The sequence below is a fragment of the Sapajus apella genome, unplaced genomic scaffold, assembly GCF_009761245.1.
Source record: "Sapajus apella isolate SASKATOON/1434 unplaced genomic scaffold, GSC_monkey_1.0 scaffold38, whole genome shotgun sequence".
NCBI classification, from domain to species: Eukaryota; Metazoa; Chordata; class Mammalia; order Primates; family Cebidae; genus Sapajus; species Sapajus apella.
The window spans coordinates 17,450,337-17,466,015 of record NW_022436978.1 but is presented as its reverse complement, the minus strand read 5'-3'; the positions used below and the strand labels follow the sequence as shown (position 1 = coordinate 17,466,015).

The following is a 15,679-nucleotide window of genomic DNA, read 5'->3' as shown; positions in this document are numbered from 1 at the left end:
ATATTCTTCAAGAGCCCCAAAGTATAAGCCCTGAACATCCAAACGTGGCATACAAACCAGACCCTTTGCCACCCCGTTTCCCAGCAGTTCTCAGCCTCCACTGCAATCCCCCTTCTACATCCTGGGACCTAAGCCATCTGAAATTATGTGTATATTACAAACACATGCGACGATGTCATGTGTTTGCCTCTACTTTTCTCAGTGCTGGCATCATCTCCTCTGAAATCTCCCCCAACCTCTTTCCTCCAAGTACCCCGAAGAAATGGGGCGCTTTTTCACCAGATTATTTTGTGCCTATTTGTGTTTCTCATCCTCTCAACTGTACACTTCTTGATGTGCAGGTTATTATCTTATCCCTTGATATTCTTAGTGCCAAGCAGCATCTGCACACGTCACTGGCACAAAATAAGCACCTAATAAATGTTACTAAATGATCAAATGAATAAATCAGTTGTCAAATATTCCATTAATTCAGAGATTTCCAAACTGGACATTGCATCAGAATCACCTGCAGGGTTTGTTAAAACAGACCGTTGGGCCCCGTCCCTAGAGTTTGTGATCCAGTAGGTCTGAAGAACAGCCTAAGAATTTGTGTTTCTAACAAGTCTCCAGGTGATGCTGATGCTCATGCTGCTCATCTGAGGACACGGATTTAAGGACCTCTAAAGTCAACTAAATAAAGGTGCCAGTCCCAGAGACCTTTAGGGCAGTTCATGGGAGACAAGTTCTAACACTGAGGAGCACAAACTAGTTCCAAAGACACGCCTCTGGAAACTGCTCCAGGCCAGAGACCCAGAGAAATGCAGATTTGTTCAAAAGCTCTTTCGCTCTAATAGAAAAGGGCTCTCTACAGACTACCTGAGTAAGGAGCTTGGCAAAATCAAGTTCAGGGAAGAAGCTCAACATGCACATGCTTACTTACAGTTTTAAAAATATCTGAATAGAGTGAAAAACATCAACTGAGTCAACAATGGGATTTTGTTTAAAATCCGCAAGACGTAAAAAATACTGACAACCTTAAAACAGGTAGTGTTAACATCTCTGCCCTAATGGACACGTGCCTTCCTAACACAAAGGCCTAATGAGACCCTCACTCCCTGGGAGGCCCTTCTCCCAAGCATTTCAGAGCCGCTCCCAGGAGCGGCTCTGGCCCAGACCTGCTGCTCATCTCCCAGAGCCCTCTCTGCAAACGCCTGGTCGGGGCAGAAGGCCTGTACCTCCGTCAGGTCGCTGTTGGGAAGAATGGCCAGGTCAGGCCTCAGACAGCAGCTGTTCAGCACAGAGTTGTATCTGGAGGACACAAAGAGACAGCGTCAGGGACACAGGGCAGGCGGCGGGAAGCCTGCTTAGGGCTGCCTTGACTCTTACGAGGCCACAATGGAAACACGAGAAAGCCAAATATTCCTTGCCTTTCTTCATCATATTCCTTCCCAAACAGGATGTTGTCCCTCAGAGTAGCATTGAGGATCCAGGCCTGCTGGGCCACGTAAGCGAAGGTTCCACTGATTGCAACGCTGCCTTCTAGAAGCGTCATCTAGGGAGAGAGACACCATCCAATGGCACCGTAACTCAAAACCATCACCCTGTGCCAACACAATCCCCACCTTCCATGATGGAATCTAGCTCTGGCAATTTCTTGGCTCTTTCTGGACCCAAATCCAGATCCCACCTTTGTTCCAAAGAGAGCTATAGCCCCAAAGAAAATCAAAGTTCTCCTTGCTTATGTGTGATGGGAGCACAGCATAACCCGTAACTAGAAGGAGCAAACACTTCCCTCCACAGCCTATTTGCTGTGTGCAAACTGTTTAAATTAGAAGTACAAGCAACAGGTCCTTGCAGAATCCTCCCGGAGAGGACGCTGTGGGGGTTTACAGCTAATCCCTGCCTCAGGACGGCGGCAGGCCAACTCAGCTACAGCAATTATCTAGGATGCTGGCTTGACCAGCTGCTTCTACAAAATGAGAACCAATGGAAAAAAAAAAGGCCAGGTTAGACATCACTTAATATTTATAATATTTACATACTGTCCATTTACCAACGATGGGCCTTCCCTGCCCACATGCAGTGACGAACCACGTGCTTTGAATTTTGTGTTTAGTCGCAATGATTGACATGAATTGATTTATCCATTTTACCTTCTTCCGTTATTTCTTTTGTTTGGGACTGACAATAGACATTTGTCTTGGGTCGGGGATGCCACAGCTTTGAAGCAAAGTCTCACTAACCAGCCTGTGCAGTGCTCGCTCATAAGCTGGTCTTCTCATAAACCCTCACACAGCGTGTACACACACAGGTGTAGCCAACTACCCGCAAGCACTCTGATGTGCATTTCAAAGGGTTCAGAAACCCCAGGAGGGTCTACTGTGGAAAGCCGGCACTTCTGGCTGCTGCACAAGCACGGCACACTGCCGTGCTGCCAACGGAGTGAACTACAGTCAAGGCAGGGCTGACCAGCACGACCCGTTTCCGTGTCAGAGAGAAGGCCGCCAGGATTTGTCCAGAAGCAAAGTCTGATTTGGCTTTCCACCTGACCACTGCCTAGTCAACCCTGGAACAAGGAGCACGTTGCTAGATTGCAGAGCAGCACTCAGGGATTGACCTTTTCTTTCCTTCTCCCCTCCCCGCACCTCTGTCTCCTCACTGGCCCTCCAAATCCGGTTGGCCATCAGAAATCACCTAGGAAGTTTGGGGCCTTTTACAAAGGCCAATGGCTGGGCCCAACCACTGGAGAGTGTCATAAAGCAGAAGTGGGGGAGCTGCCCGCCATGATCTGAACTCAGACAGCCCCAGGCACACTACCCTCGAGAAGAACCACAACTCACCAACTGTGACAGCTGATGCCAAACAAGACCAGAAAGCATTCCGAAACCTGGAGGCTATAGAGGCACTCCTGCCCTGTCTCATTTCCATTCAGTGGACCTTATCCATCAGGACGCAGAGATAATCGTAAGTTTCGACTCATCTCAACCATCTAAGTCAATCTCATTCTAGTTTAACAAGCACATGGGCACCTTGTTTCTCTTCTGGATTATTTGGTTCTAAAACACAGCAATGATAATGTGTCTCAGCAGGGTGACGCCCGCCCCTTCCTGTCCCTCACTCTCAGCGCGCTGTTCAGTCCCTGCCTGGAGATGTGTGTGTGTCTTCAAGGCCTTGCTCCCCACTGGACCATGAACTCCCTGACGGCATGACTCTTCAGGGCTCAGGCAGAAAACTGAGAGCGGCTTTGCTTCTAGATCAAATCCTGACAATCCTGTCTGACAGCGAGGCTGGGAGTGCTGGCCGCCTGCTTCTTTACAAGTTAATTCTGTTGGTAGTGCTGCAGTGCAGGGTGTCTGTTCATCTCTTATCTCCGCCATTTTCAACACACTGGCATACCTGTGGCACTCAACAGATGCATGCGGAATGAAAGAGGGCACAAGGCCAAATGACTCCAGCTGGGGCAACAGTCAGTCATCCGTCAGGCGCCCACCGAGCCTCCTTCCAGACAGAAGGCTGTGAAGGGGTGAACTGGGGGAAACTGGGGTGTACAACGCAGGCTGAGGGTTCATTTGTTTCCCCCTTTCCCAACTCCCTTCAGAAAATCTGTTCGTTTTTCCTGAGACTCTTGCGAACCAGAGAAAGAAGAAAAGGACGATAACAAAAATCTTACCTGGCCTAAAATGGCTGAAATGAGAGAGGTTTTTCCACTTCCCACACTGCCGCAGATTCCAACCAGTTTACCCTGCACAAGGCACAGAGAGGAGGGTCGTTGGAGGCTACTGACCACTCATGTCTACGGACTTGCAATTACCGTGAGGAAAAACACATTCACTGTGGTCTACCCCTACAGAACTGTCACCCTGATGACTCAGCAAGTCGCTCACCTGTTTTCGCACTCATTAGCCACCTATCTCATAGGTTTCTCTGGAGACACCCAAGATAACAGGAATGGAAGCCCTCTGGGGAAAGGAAACGTGCCACACACATTCAGGTATCCCTGATCACTCTCAGGCCCAGTCTCTTTACTATTCTGCTGGTAACCCATGTTCTTAACTGACTTGTTTTTGTTGTTTTTTAGAAGAGAGGGCAGGGCTCTCAAAGAGCATTTCATTATTATTATTCTTATTATTATTAGAGACGGAGTTTCACACTGTCACCCAGGCTGGAGTGCAGTGGTACGATCTTGGCTCACTACAACCTCTGCTTCCTGGGTTCAAGCAATTCTTCTGCCTAAGCCTCCTGAGTAGCTGGGATTACAGGTGCACACCACCACTCTCGGCTAATTTTTGTATTTTTAGTAGAGATGGGGTTTCGCCATGTTGGCCAGGCTGGTCTCAAACTCCTGGCCTCAAGTGATCCGCCCGCCTTAGCCTCTCAAAGTGCTGGGTTATAGGTGTGAGCCACTGCGCCTAGCCACCGGTGTTCTTAATTTACTTGTTTTTGTTGTTTTCCAGGAGAGACGGCAGGACTCTTAAAAATCAGGGTCTATAAATTATTTTCAATAAAAACCATGGATACTGTTGCTTCCATTTTTCTACAAAACATTTCAAAAAATCTGAGGAATATTTACACCACCAATCCCACACAAAAGTGGAAAATCAAGACTATGATGAACTGAATATCCTTAGGCAAGATAAAGAGTTCTCAAAGTAGTGTTGAAAGTTTTCAGGGGATAGACAGATAACCTCAAAAGGGTCATCTATTTACAACACTGTGCTGGTTCAAGCGTCCCCAGGAAGGAAGCGGGAGGGTGGTGGTGGGGACAGAGCATGAATTCTGGAGGCAGATGGGTCTTGATCTAAATCCCAACTTCACCAGCACTTGCTAACCGTGTGATCTGGGCCCTGAGACTTATCCTTATACTGTGTCTCCTTTGGACTCTGAGAACCTTGAGGAAAGGCATTCTCATAAAACTAAGTACAGCGTCTGATAGTTGAACAAATAGTTTTTGGCATGATCCAGGAGTTCGAACGGTTACTGTGTGGTGGCAACAAGGAGGTCAAGTCACAGGTTCAACCTCTGCTCAGGCCAGTTAGGTTTACACAGAGAAAAATGCTGTTCTGATGATGAAATGGTGACTAAATGAGACAACAATGAGAGAAATGCCTGGTGCACAGACACTTGGCAAACATCACCTCCCTTCCTAAAGAGAAGGCCCAGTGAGAATTAAGGCACCTCTCTTCAAATGGCTAAGCGTCTCCCACGTGTCTGTGGGCCCTAAAGGGCAGAATGAGGGTCAACATACAAAGCGAAAGAATACACTTTAGCTGCATGTGTGGAATCATTTTTTAATAGAGCTGATCAGCAATGTATTAGAGCTGTCTCAATAATCAAGTTAATAGTTACTAAAGAAAAAGGCTGTTAAGAGTTAACTGAAGTAAGGCCAGATGTGGTGGCTCATGCCTGCAATCCTAGCACTTTGAGAGGCCGAGGGGGGTGGATCACCTGAGGTCAGGAGTTTGAGACCAGCCTGGGCAACATGGTGAAACCCTGCCTCTACTAAACATACAAAAATTAGCCAGGCACAGTGGCATGTGTAATCCCAGCTACTCGGGAGGCTGAGGCAGGAGAATCACTTGAACCCGGGAAGTGGAGGTTGCAGTCAGCCGAGATTGCGCCACTGCGCTCCAGTCTGGGTGACAAAACCAGACTGTCTCAAAAAGGAAAAAAAAAAAAAAACAACAAAGAGTTAACTGAAGTAGAAAAACTGACTTGCATGCCCTTCAATGACACTAATAGTTTCAAGTGGTTTCACTCAGGACTGTCTCCCCTTCTTGCTTATAGCTTTCAAGAGCTGGAAGCTTTCTGTTCTCTTCTCAGTCTAGTTCTGGATCGGCTTACCACGCCTCTAGTCAGCTGCTGATTTTGATCTACAGTGCATTCACACCTCTTCCTCCCTACTTCCAGTTACATGGACAAACGTTTCTTACTACCTCGCAGCAGCAACCTGGATCCAAGACAGACTCATCTTTCTCCTGGTCACTGTGGTAACAGCCTTGACTGTTCTTGCTGCCTTGTCTCCCCTGCAACCACCAGAAGGATCCTCTTCATACGTAAGTCCAGTCCTGCCATTCTGCTGTGAATCCTTCAAAGGCTCTCTTCCCACTTGGAGTAAAGCTGGTCCCCAGAGGCTCTGGCAGGCACTGCCTCTGCCCTTGGCATCCACTCCCACGCTCATTGCACTCCAATAACAGGCACACTCTCCACTTGCAGCCTCTGTGCTTCTGTTCCTTTGGCCTGGAATGTTCTTCCCCACCCACCCCAAATCCACTCTCTCCCTTATCTCCTCTGGTATTTGCCAAATACTACTTTTAAATAACGCCTTCCCTCAGGCAGCCTATTCAAGTTGTAACCACACCTGCTCCACTCTCCCCACCCTTCTTTTTTTGTTTTTGAGACTCTGAGTGTCACTCCGAGTCTCACACTCTGCCACCTAGGTTGGAGTGCAGTGGCGTGATCTCAGCTCGCTGTAACCTACACATCCTGGGCTCAAGTGATTCTCCTGCCTCAGTCTCCCAAGTAGCTGGGACTATAGGCATACGGCCAGCTAGTTTTCGTATTTTTTGTAGAGACAGGGTTTCATCCTATTGGCCAGGCTGGTCTTGAACTCCTGGGCTCAAGCCGTCTGCCCACCTTGGCCTCCCAAAGTGCTGGGGTTACAGGCATGAGCCACCATGCCCACCCTCCATCCCCTTCTGTCATAGCCCTTATCGCCATATGATATGCAATATGTTTTATTTGCTTACGGCCCGTCCATGCCCACTAGAATATACAGTCCAAGAAGGACGGCATTTGTGTCTGTTTGGGTTTTTGTGGCTCTATGCCCAGCACTACCAACGCATCTGGCAGAGTTTGATACTCGTAAAATGGCTATTGAATGAATGAATACATATGCATCTGGGGCCCTCTGGATGACACAGCCCTGTGAACATGGTGCTGGTTCCAAAAAACGTCTGTATTTTAAAGGCCTTGAACCTGGCATCTCTGTTCCACCGTTCTCTGCAGGAGGGCCTCCGAGATTCTAACCCTGTGCTACCTGGGCTGTGACACCATCTACCTAACGATCCTTAACTTATATTAAAAATAAATAATTATAACACAATTGCTGTCACAGTAGCACTGAGAATATCTATTATGTGCCAGGAACGATGCACAGCCTGATGCAAAAGGGGCCCTCATAGAGTCATAACAATAAGAAATAACTGTTACAGCTCACATACAACTATAATAGAAATCGCTTTAGGGCAAAATCCTGGAAAATCCACTTGAATGCTTCATTTCCTTGCTTATAAAACAATCATCTCATAAGATCAGTTCTTATTTAATTTCTGTTGCTAAATGCTTTTTTTTTTAAAGTTAGAACTGGTCCAATTTGCTCTTTAGTTCAAAATCACTCCTAGCCACAAAGCACTTTGTGAAAAGGTAGCAGATCAGCATGGGGTGGCGCAGGGGGCATGAGGGGACAGGCGGGAAGGCAGGGAACGGACCGCTTACCTCCTGGATCTCCAGGTCGATGCTGTGCAGCGTCCTCTGTAAGCGCAGGTGCCCCAGGTGGATGTGCTTGCCTTCTTCCTCTTCGGGACTAGGCCGCTCGTCACTGTCCAGGAGGAGGTGACCTTTCTGCTCTGCCAGCACCGCCTGATGCTCAGTGCGCTGCAGCTGCCTCACCTTCTCTTTCTTGCCCCTGGAAGCCCTCTTGTCTTTTTTCATTTTGGGGGTCAGCTTGGGCGAGTTCTGGATACTGGAGTGGGAGGAGTCCCATGCCAAGGTGGCATTTTTCATCTCTATCTTGATGTGAGGACTGGCTGGTTTGTTCTTTATCATGTGAACCTCTTCCATTAGAAACAAACTCTGATAGGAGTTGTGAGAGAGGTGCAAAGATGAGACACTGGATCAAGACCAGGGAGACAAGCCTAGGGCGTACACTCACGCGGCAAAACACATCAGGCTATACAGTGGAAGGAAGCTGAAGGGCAAAAGGGAGCTCATTAGTGCAGCCCAGTCTCAGGCCCAGCAAGGGGTCACGGGAGTGTGGGGCAACCTCAAGAGGTCCAGGGGCCTTGTCAGTGACCCAATATTCCGCAGGACAAATTACAGGCTAAAATGCCTTTCTCCCTCAACCGGCCTAACCAGACCTAATGACACTGAACTGACTGGCACGTAGCCCCTTGTTCTGAGTAGTAAAAAGCAGGTAGGAAAAGCAAAGGGCACGCTGATCTCCAGTACAGATGCTCACTACGTGTTTTCCTTCCAGACCCCTCCTGCAGAATCCAAAAGCCTACCCGCTTCCCGTCCATATCTAGGAGTAGAGACTGTAACAGGCTTACGCTGCTGTCATCAGAAAAGAGCATGTAAAGTTTCATCTACCACAGAGAACATCTTCTTGCTAAGAAACTCTCATATCTCCAAAGCCTTGCCTTGGAGCTTGAGAGTTCAAACAAGCAAAGGAATGGGTTTGCATGGAAGCGAAGGGTATCTCCCTGAGAAACACCCCTTGGGAAGAGAACAAGACACTTTCCTCCCACTCATTCCCAGAGAACCCCTGAGTTATGTTAAAAGGATTTTTTTTTTTGATACAGAGTCTTGCTCTGTTGCCCTGGCAGGAGTGCAGTGGCGCAATCTAGGCTCACTGCAACCTCCTCCTCCTGGTTTCAACAGATTCTTGTGCCTCAGCCTCTCAAGTAGCTGAAATTACAGGCACGTGCCACCAGGCCTGGCTAATTTTTATATTTTTTTTTTGTAGAGAAGGGGTTTTGCCATGTTGGCCAGCCTAGTCTTAAGCTCCTGGGCTCAAGTTATCTGCCTGTCTCAGCCTCCCAAAGTGCTGGGATTATAGGCATGAACCACCATATCTGGCTGAAAAATGAATTCTTGAAGAGGGAAATATTTCCGAAATTAAGATGTGAAACACTGACCACAATAAATCACAGCCCAGGATTTTCCCATAAGGCTTTGAACCCACTTCTAATAATGCTCTTAAGCCAGTGATCTTCTCTACAGAATGCTATACCAGTTGGATTCACAGTATGATTTAAAATATATTTTCTTAATTAAAAAAAATTTTAAACATTACAAGATCTTTAGAGAAAAGATGACTTTTAGTGTCAGGACTCTGCTTAGTTACTAAGAATCCCTCAACTATCTTAAAGTTTGCAGGTGCTATTAAATATCATACATGATCCCTCTCCCCAGGAACGAACACTTTCTCTTGGATTCTAAACTTCTAAGCTCGCTCTTTTAAGCTCTCCCTTAAGTTCCCGTTCTCCCATTCATCCCTGATCCTTTCTTCCCCGCTGTGTCATGATTCTAAACTTTCAAGCTCATCCTCACTCGTGAGTAACCTTAGGTGTAGCCCCTGCTTGCTGAAACAGCTGCTGGTTTCACTGGTTCAAAGCCGTCCTGAGAGACTGAGCTACGAGTAACATGCCAAATACTCTCATCACCCTCACAGAGTAAAACCATCTGGTGACGGAGTTTCCATCATTTCCCTCCCCTAAAGAGATATTCAAAGGACAAAGGCCTCTTAGGCCTCAATGAACGATTAAGAAACATGCCAGGATCTACTGGTTTTCACAGCTCTAGCCCTGTTTCCTTCCTACTCACGGCAGTCTTACCCTCCTACCAAGAGGGTTTCGGCTTCAGGTCACTCTGCCCTGACATGCGAAGAGGCAGACAAGGGCCTCCCCATAATTGAACTTGTATCTACTTGAATTTGTACCTGTTAGAACAACAGAATCTTAGAAATAACACAAACCTATAAACCATAAGCCTCGACTTTATTACAGGACACTGACCATGAAAACGCTACTCATTCACTAGAAGAATCAAATCAGAATGAATCTGTTGAGAACAGAAGAGGGGGCTACTCACAGCATTGCCAGGTAAATATAAGATGCCCAGTTAAATTTATTTATTTTTTGAGACAGGGTGTCACTCTGTCGCCCTGGCTGTAGTGCAGTGGTACCGTCTTGGCTCATTACAACCTTTGCTTCCAGGGTTCATGCGATTCTCCTGCCTCAGCCCTCCTGAGGAGCTGGGATTATAGGTGTCTGCCACCATGCCCGGCTAATTTTTGTATTTTTAATAGAGATGGAGTTTCACATTTTTGGCTAGGCTGGTCTCAAACTCCTGGCCTCAAGCAATCCAACTGCTGTAGACTCCCAAAGTGCTAGAATTACAGGTGTGGGCCACCATGCCCAGCCCCAGTTAATTTAGATTCTAGAAGAACAATAATTTTTCAGTATAAGTATATTTCATACAGTATTTCGCTGGGTGTTCTGTGTCTGTATTTGCTAGAGCTAGCCACCCTATTCCACCGGGGACAATCAGTGCAGCTTTGCACCGCCTTTCTACAGGTTATCAAATCAATAAACTACAGGTTACATAAACATATTTGATCATCCACACTACCCAACAGGAAGCCACAAGTTCCCGTGCAAGACGCACTTGCGGAGTAGGTGAAGTAAAGAAAAGACTACACCTGCAAATCTACCAGATCTCCAACTCCCATTCAAAAAAGAAAGAAAAAAAATGGTGTAAAACAAAACAAAAAAGAAGAAAAAATAAATAAATAAATAAATAAAATAAAAAAGAAAAAAAAAAGAAAATGGCATAAAACAAGACCCAGGGTGAAAAGCAGGTTCTGCAACAGCGTCACTCAGTTTCAAAGTCTGTAAAAATGAATCAAAGAAGCAAGTCCCGTCCTTGATATTCTATATTCCATCTTCTAAAACCGACGGGAGTGCAGACGCTTTTGGAGAGATACAATCCCAGGAACAGTTTTGTTGTGGTTTTCAAAAGGCTGCCTTAGATGGCCCCCCAAGATTGAGGCAGGCTTCCTTTAATGTACTCAGAAACATAATAAACAGTTGCCTTACACCTAAAAAATGGCCTCCGAACCCTCACAAAGCCAATGTCATTCCAATTAATAAACACCTGAAGATAAGAAGATGAAAGAACCGGCTTAGAGTTGGGGAAGAATTAGGTAACAGCTAATAAATCCTTGTTATCTTTTTTTTTCTGAGACAGAGACTTGCTGTGTTGCCCAGGTTTGAGTTCAGTAACCTCCGCCTCCCAGGTTCAAGCGATTCTCCTGCTTCAGCCTCCTAAGTAGCTGGGATTACAGGCCCATGTCACCACACCCAGCTAATTTTTTGTATTTTTAGTATAAACAGTGTTTTACCACGTTGGCCAGGCTGGTCTTGAACTCCTGACCTCATGATCGTCTGTCTCGGTCTCCCAAAGTGCTGGGATTACAGGCGTGAGCCACCAAGCCTGGTCATAAATACTTATTATTGTATGCCAAGCATCTAATTAAAAGAAGAATAAGAAGGAAAAAAGAGACCAAGACTGCCAAAAGGAACAAGATAGAAGGGGTCTAAGGTCTCATGGGGCCTCATGTGGGTGATGTTGCTTCTATTATTAACTCTGAAGCTTCCTGGAGAGAGGAGGGACTGATGATGTGAAAGCCACCTGCTAATCTAAGTCCTCACTAATAAGCAGGAGACCAGAGCCCTTGAAAAACAAGGGGAGGACCAACCTATAATACATGCCCTTACTTCATACAAAGTGCTATCTAATCCATTCACTAACATGAATAAAACGAACAGTGGGGAGAACTTATGGTCAAACATTTGCTCTCACCCACGACTGGTTATTGTGGATTCAGCAAAATAAAGCTCTGAGTCCCATTAGACCATTTTTTTTCATATGACTCTGGCTCTTGGTCTTCTAAGCAACAGCCACATTGTGGTGGGGGAGGGGCACATTTGAGGACTAGCTTTCTTCCTTTCTCCTTCCTTTTCTTTCTTCCTTTCTCCTTCCTTTTTTTTTTTTCTTCCTTTTTTTTTTTTTTTTTTTTGTTTACAGATAGAGTCTCACTCTGTTGCCCAGGTTGGAGTGCAGTGCCATGATCCCAGCTCATGATCCAAGTCCAGTAGGAGAGGACCAGAGGATCTCCATTTGTGGTATTTCTTTTTTTTTTTTGAGATGGAGTCTTGCTCTGTCACCCAGGCTGGAGTGCAATGGCGCGATCTCGGCTCACTGTCCTCTCTGCGTCCTGGACTCAAGCAACTCTCCTGCCTCAGCCTCCCGCATATGTGGTATTTCTAAACTGTTCCCCATCCCTGAGGGCTCTCTGACCTGTGCTCAGTGCAGTGTCAACCTCCTGGGCTCAAGCAATCTTCCCACCTCAGCCTCCCAAGCAGCTAGGACTACGGACGCACACCATGTGCCTGGCTATTTTTTAATTCTTTTGTAGAGATGGGGTCTTGCTGTGTTTCCCAGGCTGGTCTTGAACTCCTGGGCTCAACTGATCCACCTGCCTCAGCCTCCCAAAGAGCTGGGATTACAGGCGTGAGCCACTACACTTGGCCAGGACTAGCTTCTTGATCAAATAAAAGTCACCTGGTCAACTGCAAACAAATAGAACAGAAGCAAATCCCAGGAAGCTAGTTTCCACGTTTCTTAAGAAGAAAATCCAATCTGTTTTCTCCTGAACTTCCAAGAGGATTATATTCATCCCTCAAACATGTGAGCTTCAAGCCTTCATATCACCAAGATTGCTTCTGTATTCCTCTCACTGGCCAAGAAACACAAGCAGGGACACAGGAGCTAATCTATGCTGTGGCAGCATCAAGGAGTTCTGGCTCACACAGCAGCCCCTTTTTCTGTTAAGCATTAACCACTATCAAATATCTGTTTCTCTCCACCCTCCCAAATATACTCCCGTTTGTATCATGTATGTGCATTATTCTGAAGGAACAAAGAACACAGCCAAGGTATGATCAACTAATGGCCTCCAAGAAAAGCAGCTGATACTTACTTCGCTGCACTTCTCAACATGATCTAGTTTTATGACTATTTCCGTGTCACTGCCTCCTCTGCATCATGAGGAGCAACCACAGGGCAGGAAAAAGAAAGTATCAAAAAGGACTCAGCATGTCAACCAATCACAGTGACAGTAGCAAAGACCACGGGGAAGACGGCTGACAGTGCTGGTCCTCTAGGTGAAGCCACTTCCAGGCCCAGTGACTTACCACATATCCGTGTCAGGCCCAGGTGGGAGGGGCTAGCTCTAAAGGGGAACACCGCAATCCTGGGAGCCCAGACACGGATGTCCACAAGAGGTAAAAATTCACATTAATTTAAAAAGGTGACAAGACTCGTCCCTCAATTCAGTCTCCTCCACTGCTCCCTTTTTCTTACCAACTTGCCAAAAGGCCAAAGGCAAGCCTAAGGCCAGCGTGGCCAGTCTGTGTGGCCCCTTGAACAGAAGCAGCAGTTGGCTGGATGGGGAGTGCTCCTGACAGGGGCAGAGAAAGGAGCCACTTACCTTAAATCTGTCAACAGCCACCGAGGCTTCTGAGAGGGACTTCACTGAAAATGGGGTTACTTTCAAAGCAAAAGTCATGGAATTGAAGACTGTCACCACTGTGAAAGCCTGAAAATAGAAGAAGCTGTGCCTGATTATGCCATACAACTACAGTAGCATGACACCATCAATTTCCTCAGGTGTTACAAAGCCTGCAACTTGACTGTCAGATGTTACTACAAGTCAATTACATTTCTTTTTTTTTTTTGAGATAGAGTCTCACTCTGTCACCCAGGCTAGAGTGCAGTGGCACGATCTCGGCTCACTGCAACCTCTGCCTCCCAGGTTCAAGCAATTCTCCTGCCTCAGCCTCCTGAGTAGCTGGGATTACAGGCATGAGCCACCACGTCCAGCTAATTTTTGTATTTTTAGTACAGACAGGGTTTTACCATGTTGACCAGGCTGGTCTCAAACTCCTAAGCTCAACTGATCTGCCTACCTCCACCTCCCAAAGTGCTGGGATTACAGGCATGAGCCACTGTGCCTGGCCACATTTTTTTTAAAAGTTGAGTTTTGGGGACCTTCAATTAAAATTGTCAGTAAATATGAACCACAGGATGTTCTGCAATTTCAGAATTAAACTCAAACGTAGATTGACTGAAAAGAACTCATACACAATTTGTGCGTAAGGGCTCGCTGCTCCCCATTCTTCCACTTCCCAGCTTAATCCTATGAATGAAAAAATACCTACTAATTCTTGGGGGAACCTCCAGGTCCAGTAGGAGAGGACCAGGAGGACCAGAGCATCTCCACATGTGGCATTGCCTTTTTTTTTTTTTTGCGACGGAGTCTTGTTCTGTCACCCAGGCTGGAGTGCAGTGGCGCAACTTTGGCTCACTGTCACCTCCACCTCCCAGGCTCAAGTGACTCTCCTGCCTCAGCCTCCCACATATGTGGTATTTCTAAGATGTTCCCCATCCCTGAGGGCTCCCTGACCTGTGCTGCTGTCAGATCGAAGCCCAGGGTCATGTGAACAGAAAACGTCACTACGCTGGCGATCACCACCACAATGGGAGCCACACCCACAGTGATGCTCTGGAAGTAGCCGGCTTTTTCCAATATCCGACGCTCCTCCTCGCGGATTTCTATGAATAAAAAGCAAGCCAGTTTCAAAGAAAGTTAAAAGAAACTTTGGGATGTTATTCTTCCACCTCCAAACAAGACTCCATAGTCTCCGGCCACCTTTCAACACCCATGACTATCAGTTCTACCACTAAAGCTGGTATATAAGGCTGAGGTTTGAAATGGATCAAGTCACAGGATGAATCTAACAGAAAGCAGTCACTCTACATGAACACAATGATCATATTTTATGATACCTTTTTCTGATTCTTTTTATAAATTTCTTATTTAGAGAAGGAGTGAACACATTAATGGTACCTACAATTGACAGTTTCGTTTGCTTACCCGGTTGTTTACTTTTTGCCTAAGGAATTATAGGAAAGACAACACAATGGCACCGGAGAATGAAAAAGGGACTAAGAGGCCGGGCGCGGTGGCTCACGCCTGTAATCCCAGCACTTTGGGAGGCCAAAGCAGGCAGATCACTCGAGGTCTGAAGTTTGAGACCAGCCTGGCCAACATGGTGAAACCCCATCTCTGCTAAAAATACAAAAATTAGCCAGGCATGGTAGACACCTCTGTGATCCTAGCTACTTGGGCAGCTGAGGCAGGAGAATCACTTGAACCCAGGAGGTAGAGGTTGCAGTAAGCTGAGATTCCACCACTGGATTCCAGTCTGGGCAACAGAGCGAGACCTTGTCTCAAAAAAAAAAGGGGGAGGCGGGGGAGGCAACTAAGATTTCCTAGAGTGCCTGCTATATGTTGGCAGTAGGAAAGAGGCTTCCATACAAAAAAAGCAGTAATGACGATTACAAGAAGATAGGTGAGATATAATTTTTATAGGCAGAATGATTTTTCTTAAATATCTGCAAAATCAACCCACTTATTAGCAAAGCAACCATACAGTACTAAAGACCATGGAACAGAAAGTAAAACAAGAAAATGGTAAGATACTTTTTTTTCAGACAAGGGCTCGCTCTGTTGCTCAGGCTGGAGTGCAATGACACAATCACTGCTCACTGCAGCCCCACCCTTCATGGCTCAAGCCATCCTCCCACCTTAGCCTCCCAAGTAGCTGGGACCACAGATGTGCACTAGCATGCCCAGTTAATTTTTTATTTTTTGTAGAGATGAGGTGTCACTATGTTGCCCAGCCTGGTCTCAAACTCCTGGGCTCTAATGATCCTGTCTCTCCTTCCAAAGCGTCGAGACTAAAGGCATGAGCCACCTTGCCTGGCCACTATTTTTTTTTTTTTTTTTTTT

The 15,679-nt window shown here is 46.5% G+C and overlaps 1 protein-coding gene across 5 annotated transcripts in view; it reads right to left on the bottom strand.

Annotated features, from left to right (window-relative positions):
- ABCC5 (ATP binding cassette subfamily C member 5) overlaps positions 1-15,679 on the bottom strand; it is a 95,627-nt gene that overhangs the window by 40,227 nt on the left and 39,721 nt on the right. For 4 of the 5 annotated variants that reach the window (XM_032298447.1, XM_032298449.1, XM_032298448.1 and 1 more), the window contains 6 exons: positions 14,291-14,439; positions 13,316-13,423; positions 7,477-7,833; positions 3,653-3,724; positions 1,410-1,534; positions 1,218-1,290 (listed from right to left, as the gene is read on the bottom strand). In XM_032298447.1, coding sequence (XP_032154338.1) covers positions 1,218-1,290; positions 1,410-1,534; positions 3,653-3,724; positions 7,477-7,833; positions 13,316-13,423; positions 14,291-14,439 — 884 coding nt within the window. Of the gene's footprint in view, positions 1-1,217; positions 1,291-1,409; positions 1,535-3,652; positions 3,725-7,476; positions 7,949-13,315; positions 13,424-14,290; positions 14,440-15,679 lie in introns of all 5 variants that reach the window. The other variant, XM_032298451.1, reaches the window with a different exon arrangement.